General features: G+C 55.5%; 1 protein-coding gene across 1 annotated transcript; it reads right to left on the bottom strand.

Annotated features, from left to right (window-relative positions):
• Nucleotides 1–2,197: 2,197 nt before the first annotated feature.
• LOC104507925 (Krueppel-like factor 5) lies at nucleotides 2,198–9,758 on the bottom strand. The gene is made up of 3 exons (XM_010149362.1): nucleotides 8,861–9,758; nucleotides 5,940–5,999; nucleotides 2,198–2,376 (listed from the first exon to the last, which is right to left on the bottom strand). The coding sequence occupies exons 1-3, from the start codon at nucleotides 9,750–9,752 to the stop codon at nucleotides 2,198–2,200; spliced, it is 1,131 nt and encodes a 376-aa protein (XP_010147664.1). The 5' UTR covers nucleotides 9,753–9,758.
• Nucleotides 9,759–10,219: the final 461 nt, after the last annotated feature.

The following is a 10,219-nucleotide window of genomic DNA, read 5'->3' as shown; positions in this document are numbered from 1 at the left end:
GAGCCCAGCAGGTCCCAGCACGGCCGTGTTGGGTCCCCACCAGCCCCACCGAGCCAGCCTGAGCTTCCTGGAGACACGCGGGGACCGGCCGAGGCATCTCCACGCTACCCTGAAATTCCTTTGGCGTGAGCTCAACCTCCCCGTGCCGGCAGACACGCACGCTCCTACACCCTGCACCGCGCTGCTCTCCCAGGGGTTTTTCCGTAATCAGAGACCTTCCTTGAGGCTCCTCCAAACCCGTTTTTAAGCAGAAGCAAGAGGTAAGACTGTCCCCTGCACGGAGGCTTCAAGCCACGCACCGCTCCTGCCCACCCCCATTTTTTGGGGGGCAGACCCCACTTGCCCACATGGCTCAACCCAAGCTCCGAGGTGAGGTGGGAAGGAGCCCAGGTCACGGTGGTGGCCTTGGCAAGGTCCTGCTTTGTGCCCCAAAGAGACAGACCCCCAACCAACAAGGTAGGTGGCCAACGGGCCCATTTCCTCCAGCAACCCCCGATCCCCGGCGAGCTGTGACAAGCAACGCAGGAGTTGGGAAAAGGACACCGAGGACATACACGTGCCCCGCTGCCCAGCTGGTGTGTGAGCCAGCCTCTCCAACCCCCGCTTGCACACGGCATCAAGAGGGTGCCAGGATCAAACCCGCCAGCCTGGCAAAGGCCCCCGAGACCTGGAAAACCCTTCCCACGCACCGTCAGGGAAAGTCACCCAAGCCGGCTCCCACACTTCGGTGGCCTGACTTCACCCCTCCGCTCCCACCCTGCCTGGCGGCACGGAGAAAGGAGGAGCCACACGAAGGGCTCCCCGCAGCGCTGCACATCATCCATCCCAAAGCCTACACCATGCCACACACCCCCCAAAATCCTTCCTGCCCTCTCCTCCTGACACACCAGACCATCAGCCTGCACGCAACTTAAATTTGTTCGAGGAAGAATCAGAGGACGGGGTGAGGGAAATCAATATTCCATTGGACACAGTGGGCCCATTATTTGCTCCTGATTTATTTATTACCTGCACGGCTGCTGTTCTAACTGGCACGGCCCGGTTCGTGTCCTGCCTAAATTTAACCCCCGGTAGAGTTTGAAGAATGGACGTTGTACCCACACGTCACGGCACCCCACGGAAGAAGAGGGACGGTCCCTTACGGAGCCCGGAGCGGTGAACCTATGAGGTAGGTAACGTGATTACAATCTGAACAGCTGGATTTATTGGAATTTCTCTCAAAGATGCTTTTTTTCTTTTTTTTTTCTCTGTCTGAACGAGAGGAAATGGCAACAGCAAAAGACTGACTGGTGTGATTGGCAACGACTGATTCCTTGTGTCCAAGGCCTGAGCAGAGCCTGCCCAGTGCTTTTTGGAGAAAGGCACAATGTATTCTGGGAGACCAGAGCTTTTTTTCCAATCCCCTGGGTGGCTCCAAGCCTCACGCTGGTCCTCTCAGAGAGACCTGAAGTCAAAATCCATCTTGGAAGCAGAAATGCTAAGGACACAACCAAAAAACCCGACCAAGCAGGGCAGATATTCGCAGCCCGGAGTGAGGTGGCTGCCAGGAAACCGCAGTCGGCTCAGCAGGACACAGATGATGGCTTTTGTCACCTGCTTTTGTGCTGTCCCTTGCCTGAAGGCACGTTAGGTGCGTATGTCATAGGTCCCTTTCTTCTAGGCCCCCACAGAGACTGGGGTTGTCAACCCAAACCGCCCTGGGCACGTGCTCCGGTCCTCACGCGTCAGCAGTGCCACATCCACGGGGCAATCCAAGAGGATTGCACTGAGTTCAAAGTGAGACCTCTCACGCCCAAACCAGGCTCCCAACCCGTCACAACCCTCCTCGGGCTCACCAACACCCTGAAAGGAGTACAAAAACCAAAACAATCCCAAAGAGCTTGAGACACGAAGGACAGTTGCTCCTGAGCGACAAATAAATAGCAGGTTTGCGGGAAGAAAGCCCTTTGGAATCCAAGGTCCATCGCCCCGGTGCCGCCAGGAGCCTCGTCACGAGATCAGTCTGTAATTATAACTCTTTTAATGAGATTTAAAAACAGAAACAGTTGGGCACAGGGCTTGCGGAGGGGCTTACCTGCCACCCCTGCCCTGCCAGTTGATCACAGCATGGGTTTGTTCCTATGGACGAGAAGAGAGGCTCCTCGATGAAGAAAAGAGTTTCAGCTGCTCTTGGAGAAGCGGTGGATGGAGGCAGCTCCTAGTTCTGGTGCCGCTTCATGTGGAGAGCCAGATGGTCAGAGCGGGAGAAGCACCGGCCGCAGGCGAGGCACTTGAAGGGCTTGGCACCCGTGTGCTTCCGATAGTGGCGGGTCAGCTCGTCGGAGCGGGCGAAGCGCCAGTCGCAGCCTTCCCACGTGCATTTATAGGGCTTCTCACCTGCGGGGAAGAGCCACGGGTCACAGGCACAGCCCCGCCACGCAAGAGCCTACGTGGGCATCTGCCCAGCCTCCCGAACGCCCAACCCTGTCCTCCCGGAGATGCCCCAGGAGGGCACCCCGGGCTGCCCCGCTGCAGCACAGGGCCCATGGCCACGCTGACGCTTCCCACAGCCAGCGTTCCCTCGCTGTGAACATCCACAGCCACCACAAATGGTTGAGCTGCAGCAGCCGGGTCTGGTCCATGTGCCCCCTCCCGCTCCAGTTTCTAGTGCTGTTCAAGTTCCTGTTGGATTTGGGAGCATTTCTGGCTAAAAGTTTTTCCAAGGTTTTTTTTTTCAAACTAAAAAGCCAAAAATTCCTAGGGAAGGTGTTGCTTCAGGAGGAAGAAGGGGGTTATGCCATATAAATTTTCCTCCAAGCCTCGCATCTTTGCAACCGCCAATGCTCCAGCCCCACAGCAGCTCTCCGTACACAAAACACTGCGTTTTCCTTCGGAGCGTCCGGGTGACGTAACGCCGCTGCCCTCTCCCCCACCACCACCCTTACACACCTCATTCCCAAACCGAAATCAGTTAAGTTGTGCAACTTCCCAGCCAGCTGGGAACTGGGCTGGAAAAGCCCGTGTCCGCTTCCAACTCCCTGCGTGCCCAGGCTGTGGAGCTGAACCCTGGCTGCAGCCCTCTCCGCACATGGGTGTGGTGCTCTCAAATATTAGCCCTCGCTCTTAACAGCCTGAACAAGCAGGCAGAGTTCAGGGAATGTGCTGACTTTCCCGACCTCAAATATTTACCGTTTCACCGGCCAATTGCTGAGCGCACCATCACGGCATGCATGCACGTACACACGCAGCGTGCATGCACGGGCACGCGTGTCGTGCTCTGACATGTTTCCCAGCGCACGGCCCCGCGGCCCGTGTGCTAGGCAGGCGGTGGGTTTGGCCGGGAAACAGAAAACATCCAGCCACAGCAAGATCTATGGCGTCTCGCACGCACCCGACAAAATATGAAAGCGCAGACACGCGAACCTGGAGGAGTTGGGGCGCCAAGACCGCGTCCCGCTCCCCAAAAAGCCCCCAGGCTCTACACCATGGGGAGGAGAGAGGGGTATTTTTTATGGCTCTGGTAAATTACAGACCTTAAAAAGTTGACAAGCAGCACGCTGGATATTTCGCTGGGGATCTCGTGGGTTTGTCAGCATTCACGCCAAGGCAAAGGCGGGATCTGCGCAGCCACAGACATTGTCCCTGGCAGGTCACCTGCCTGGGTCAACCCTACCAAGGCCCTTTAGTTTCAAACAATAACAGGTTGATCTCCAGGATAGAAAGAAAATGCTTTCCATTGTCCCACGAGCTGGCTCCATCTCCCAGGACAGCACGGCAGGGCAAGCTCAAACAAAGGACCCAAACTGGCATTCCCAGCCCCCGGGAGCCGGGTGAGCAGCCACCGGGTTATATATTTAATCTCACAATGGCACCCAGGAAATGAACGGAGTCTCCAGGAGATGAATACAGCCCAGCCCATAGCAACGGGCAAACCACAAGCAAAGATCTCAGAGATCAGGTACCTCTCAGCCCGGCTGCCATCAGGCGAGGAATCGAGAGGAAGGGGGTTATTAACCCCTCGAGGGATGGGGCTGAAGCAGCGCCGAGCGTACTTAGCTGGCACGGGTCGGAACGGGCCGTGCCGCTGCAGCCCCGGGGCCGTGCCCAGCGAGGCTGAGGCCTCAAAAGCAGAACACGAGGCTCCCACAACTGGACACCCACTCCCTGGGTGTGCCTGCGTATGGCGCTCTGTTTTGGAGTGCCCTTCCTCTTACCAACACAACTCTACCAGTTTTCTGGACTACTCAGATCCCATCCCAGGACTACTCTGCCCTTCCCTCTTACAGCAAGTGAAGTGGAAGGAGGAAAACACCCTTGGATTTCCAGCCCAATTGCTGGGAAACCTGGAAAGATGTCTGCGTTTTATTGGGTTCAAAAGCCGCCCAAGTTTGCCTGGAGACATCTTTACACGGTGACTGGGAAGGACGGTGCCTGTCTCAGGTGGGTGGCATCTCTGGGCACGGAGCTAAGACCCGGCCTCCGGACAGATGGGGAAAAGACACATTTAATTTTAAAGCGAGAGCCCTACCATAGCCCTGAATACAGATTGCTGTTGTGACAAACGCTTATCACCACCCAGCTCTCCGAGACGGCACAATGTCCTTCCTGTTCCATTCTTCCACCCCTTCCGTGTTGTTCTCCAGCCCGCTCCTACCCAGGCCCTGCCAAAAAAATCCTGTACCTCATGCACAAAGAAAAATTCTTTGCTGGCTCGCTGGAAGGACTGATAAGATGAAAAGAGAACAGAGCCAAGTGCAGGAACTGATTCCCAGCCGCAGGATGAGTTTTGTTCGTTGTTAATAAAAAAGAAAAGTGAACTCTGGGCCAGCTTAATTGCTTTCAGTAAAGATCAGCCCTTCTATAAAAGAGATTTATGAGTGCACTGATGGTTCCTGGACTACCTGGGGATCTGATAAAGTTTCAGGTATAATAAATGCCTTAATGAGAAGACCTGTGCTTGAATGCACAAGTGCCACTGAGCCAGGCTTACCCCGAGGAAGCTGGTTGCGGTGGGAGCGCCTCTGTGCTAGTGACCCTGTTCACACCACCAAGGGCAGCCCACGGCACCTTTGCCTTTGGGAATGAGGGCACAGCCCTTCTGGACATGGAACTGGAGCCCCTCTGGATGTGCCTTTGGCAGCTCCAGCGATACACCAGCGGCAGCTGCGAAGGGGACAAGCACTGCGCACGAGTGGTCTGTGCAGCTGGTATGCGAGGAGATACAAGGGGTTCCTTCCCCTCCTTGGGAACCACACGCTGGACACAAAGGAGACAGCCCTTGTCTCCTCAGGGCTGATATATATGCACCCCAGGCCTTCACGCATTCTGTAGGCTAAGCAGGATCAGACCTGGCTAGGATTTGGGAGATCTCAAAGAGCTCGGAGTGATAGAGAGCACCTCCTCCTCCAATCCATCAACTTGAGAGCCTCCAAGAGTTCTCCTAAATTCCAGACCACCCCTGCAGAAGGCGAGCAAGTGCACGCAGCAGTGTGCAGTCGCTATAAAGCAGTGCAACCACTGGACTTCTTTTTACCATTAACATCAATAGACTTAACTGTGCTCCTTACTCCAGTGACCACCCCAGGTTAAGGCCATCCCCTCTGCTACCTTACCACCGCATTCAGAGGCACAGGATACGAAGTGTAGGCTGGTAGAGTTTCCTGATGATCATAGAATCATGGAATGGCTTGGCTTGGAAGGAAGCTTAAAGCCCACCTAGTCCCACCCCCTGCCACGGGCAGGGACACCTTCCAGAGCTCAGGCTGCTCCAAGCCTCATCCAGCCTGGCCTTGGACACTCCCAGGGATGGGGCATCCACAGCTTCTCTGGGCAACCTGTCCCAGTGCTCCCACCCTCTCCGGGAAGAATTCCTTCCCGATGTCCCATCTCCATCTCCCTCTTTCCGTTTAAACCCGTCACCCCTTGCCCTGTCATGTCACCACGTGATGCGTTGCTCTTACCTGTGTGAGTCCTCTGATGGGCCTTCAGGTGGGAGCTCTTGGTATAGACTTTTGAGCAACCTGCAGAAACAGAGAAGACAACTTTCCTGTGAGAAACGGGGTCTTGCTCAAACAAATGCAGAACATTGAGGTTAGGGACACAGCAGGCATGAAAAGCACTCTGGGTAACAGTATGCAAATAACCCTGGCTATACCCATTTCGTTTCAGCAGCAACTGAAGAGCATTTGTTCTCCAAGACAGACCTTTACAACACCATCTCTGGCCACACAGTCCTGACACCATGGGCTCTATGCTGGGAATTAGTTGGGGGGAGAAGTCAGGCACAGGCTTTCAAATCCCTCCCCTTCATCAACCAGGTCTTTGAGGCAGGATAAAAACATTAACTTCGCCACCGTTAGCTGCTGGCTTCATGCTGCCGTTTGGCTTTTTAGATTGCAGATGCAACTGATATCACTACTGCAAGGCTGGAGGGAAGATGCAGAATAGTCCCAGCCCCAGCAGAGGTGGTAAAAACATTCCACGCAGCAGGAAACGCCAGGTACGCTGTGGAGCCACAGCTTGGCTTGCAGGATCCAGAATAAAGACAGTGGGAAGGGGCTTTTTTCACAAGATCAGCAACAATGGGTTTAATCAAAGGAAGGTTCTTAACAAACACCTTGACTTTGGCAGAGGTTTCAACAACAGGCATCTCAAAATAATCGTTACTAGTTCCTCATTTCAGTTAGATAAAGCTTAGAAAAGCTTCTCATCCTGCCTTTATGGCCCTGCTTCATTGTGTTTTGACAGGTATATTAAAATATTCATTTGAATTTTTATGACCTGCATAAGAAACAAAGCCGTATTTTTCATTCCAGGGTTTCCACACGGCCTGAAGAAGCCTTTGGCAAGGGATCAGCTCTCGGTCCTGTCCTGCTCAGGCGGTGCAGGAGCAACTGCCTTTTCCCTCCCGTGCCAGGAGGGGTAAGGGGCGGTGGCAGTTCAATTTTGCTTCTGATGCTCTGAAGCCTCCGAGGTCTCTCACACTCGGGTGAGATCACGGAATCACAGAATCACAGAGCAGTTTGGGTGGGAAGGGACCCTGAAGCCCCTCCAGTGCCACCCCCTGCCATGCGCAGGGACACCTTCCATAGACCAGGCTGCTCCAAGCCTCATCCAGCCTGGCCTTGGACACTCCCAGGGATGGGGCATCCACAGCTTCTCTGGGCAACCTGTCCCAGTGCGCCCACCCTCTGCGGGAAGAATTCCTTCCTGATGTCCCATCTCAATCTCCCCACTTTCAATTTAAACCCGCTACCCAAGATGAGAACGAGGGCTGCCTTCCCGCTGGGCACGGAAACAAAGCCAGCTGAGCTCGCAGAGCAGATTCCAAACCCAGAGGGAGCAGCGGAGAGAAGCCAGAGCAGGACATGACTGAGCTTCATTTCCCCATGAGCACGCAGAGGAAAACGTGCCGGGGCCACCACCTGGAAACTCGGATCAGGGCTTTGCAAACAGGTCTCCCCCGTTTATCCGGTTAGGGGTGCGAATCCGGCATGCCTCCCATCGCTTCCTCCTGTGGGCAAGCCCTGCTGCCCCTGCCATCCCGCCTGATTTCACCTCCAGCTGAACCTCCGCGTCAAGAAGCGGCTCCAGGCTCCGCACGTACGCACTATCGAGCCACCCGCTGTTTATTCAGCGCAGCTTGTGAGGGTGTTTTTGCACCACAGACGTGCTCCTGTCTTCCTGTGCGGGCCAAAATCCTGTTGAAAACAGGCGAGCTTTGCCTTGGCAAGGCATCCTGCGGGCCAAGACTCTCGCTCTGCCCAGGTCTGACAAGAGCGGAGGGGTCTGTCTCAGAGCACTGCTCCACTTCCACCCTTAATCTCCCTCCCACCGAGACCAGGGGAAGGTAAAAACTTCAGCACAAGCAGTTAACCTTGAGAACATGGGTGCAGCTTCTGGCTCAGAAAGTCCCTAATCTGCAGGTTGCCGGAGGGTGGGAAGGTGTCAGCACAGAAAGATCTTTCTAAACACGTCCCGTGCTTCTCCACGTCCTCGGGTCACTGCTGGAGAGCGGACCTGGGCTAGGCAGGCCTCTGGGCTGAGCTACTGCCACCCTTGTGCCACGGCAAGGGCACTCAGATCTTGCAGGAGGCAATTAGGAAATGACTTTCCCCAGCTCACACACCCCCATGGGAAAGCCCTGTGCTAATCCACAACAGCCCCATGGCTGGGGCTTGGCCCAGGCAGCGGGAGGTGTGTGTCCCTGCACAAGGACTGGTGATTTTCAAGCCCTCACGCTGATGTCACTGGGGTTTCTCTCGGAACACGATGGCTTCCCTCCCACGAGGGATGAATGTGTTTGCAGCTGTGGGTCCTACAAGTTCTCTGTGCGGTTTCCTGCAAGATCTCCTCCTGGAAAAGCATCACAGGACTTTAGACGGACGTGTGTGTGCAATGGGGTGACACACAGGGAGCAGCTCCAGCTCTGGTCATTACCCTGAAGTGCCTTTCCACACCACCCTGATGCAGTCCCTGAAGCCACCGAAGGACACAACACAGAGGAAAGGTCAGCGAGAGAGCCAGCATGGCTTCACCTGCTGAGAGCACGTGGCTGCTCAGGGTTTGGCAAGACCAGAGTGAAACAGGCAGCGAAGGCAGGTTTCCAGGCCCATCCCTGTGCTTTGCAGGAGCTCTCTGCCTCTCAGAGCCAGGCTTGCTGCTGCCAGAGGGTGAAGGGGAAAGGGAAGGGGAATAAAAGGCCTCAGCTAGTGCAGGCAGTGTTGACCTCTTCTCCTCCCTTGGTGCTGGTGGGAATCCCAACTCCCTGAGGCTCTCCACCCAGCCCCATAGCGCCCTCATCACGCAGGCACAGAGATGTCAGCCCCCAGCATCGGTGTGCCAAGGAAAGACCCCCCCAAAAGCCAAGGCATGAGCATACCTGGGTAATCGCAGTGGTGGATTCTCCTTTTCTCCAGCTCAGGGTTGTTGCGCCTGTTGTATTTGGGGGGCTGCATGACAACGTGCCCTTGGGACATGGTCCCAAGGCCATTGGGGACTGGGGGGACCTGGGATGACTGGACCAACTTCAGTCCAAAAGTGGCTTCGTAGGATGGTGGGGGAGAGATGGTGTTGATGAGCTCCGGTTGATTTTCTGGGCTGCCAGGCTGTGAGTTGGGGGGTGAAGGGGGCAGGTTCACCCCCGGAGCAGGGTAGAACTGCCCTGAGATGTTGAAGTTTCCCTGTCCCTGGGAGATGTGTGGGTACTGCTTCACCGGCCCTCCCGGCTGGACGGGTCTGTGGACCACGCTGGACATGGTGTTCCCCGTGGACATGGTAACGCCGCTGAGACTGTTGATGGCCGTGGTACCGTTGGAGGAGGACGTCAGCGTGGTGATGTCAGCGCTCCCGTTGCCAAGAGGCATCTGGTAAAGCTGTGATTGCTGTGGGTTGGTGGATAAGGGGATCTCAGAGGGCATCTCCTGCTTGATGAAGATGTTGTTCACTGCCACTGACTGGGGCATGCTGAAGACGCTGGTGAAGTCGGGCAGGGTCTGTGTGGAGCCGGAGGCTGAAGAGCAGGGCTGGGCGAAGCTGGTGCCAGGCTCCGTTTTGATCTGTGGGAACGGCGTCATGGCCCTGGGTGGCCGGTAAAGTCCCGTGCGCAGGTGTGTCGTGTCTGGCAGAATGACGTTGATGTTCACGCTGTACGGCGTGGAAGTGGGCTTCTCTGTGGAGAAGAACTCATCCACCACTGAGGCACTCTCCCGGCGGTACTTCTTGTCTGGTATCATTGGGATGGGCGGCACCTCGTTTGACAGGTACTTATCCATCTCGGACCGCGTCTAAGGCAAAAAAATACAGACAAGAGGACTAGTCAAGAGTGACCCTGACACACGGGTGGTGGGAGTCCAACATTTAACAGGTACTTAAGCTAGCAGGATATCAAGAGAGCAGCAAGAGCAGCCCAGGAGTCACGACTGCTGTGATTTAGCTTCCAGCTCTGACTCAGCCACAGACTCCCCCGAGTGAATCACCGTCCTCTGTCCCACTTCCCTCCTACCTACCTGCACTGATCACAGAGGGTAAGCGAGGCAGCATGCAGTTATGAGAGAAATACGGCCTGATAAAAAAGAGCCCAGCTTTAGGTACAAAGCTTTGCTCACAAAACCAGGAGAATGTAACACTGGAAATGGGGTGAAATCAGAAACTCTGCTCCAGCCAGCCTCACGCTTTGGGCATGTTGGATCTGCAGCCCGCCTTAGACATGCTGACTCTGGTCTCCTGTAAACTCAGCCGC

Source organism: Eurypyga helias, unplaced genomic scaffold, assembly GCF_000690775.1.
Source record: "Eurypyga helias isolate BGI_N326 unplaced genomic scaffold, ASM69077v1 scaffold15183, whole genome shotgun sequence".
Lineage (NCBI taxonomy): Eukaryota > Metazoa > Chordata > Aves > Eurypygiformes > Eurypygidae > Eurypyga > Eurypyga helias.
The sequence above is the reverse complement of the archived record's forward strand: the minus strand, read 5'-3'. Positions and strand labels throughout refer to the sequence as shown.

What these genes read in the sequence shown, in the direction of transcription:
- LOC104507925 (XM_010149362.1), bottom strand. Translation starts at nt 9,752, where the DNA reads ATGGATAAGTACCTGTCAAACGAGGTGCCGCCCATCCCAATGATACCA. An exon ending in CCACCACTGCGATTACCCAG is followed by an intron (nt 6,000 to 8,860) that starts GTATGCTCATGC and finishes CTGTTTCTGCAG; the next exon opens with GTTGCTCAAAAGTCTATACC. An exon ending in CCATCAGAGGACTCACACAG is followed by an intron (nt 2,377 to 5,939) that starts GTAAGAGCAACG and finishes TCTTCCCCGCAG; the next exon opens with GTGAGAAGCCCTATAAATGC.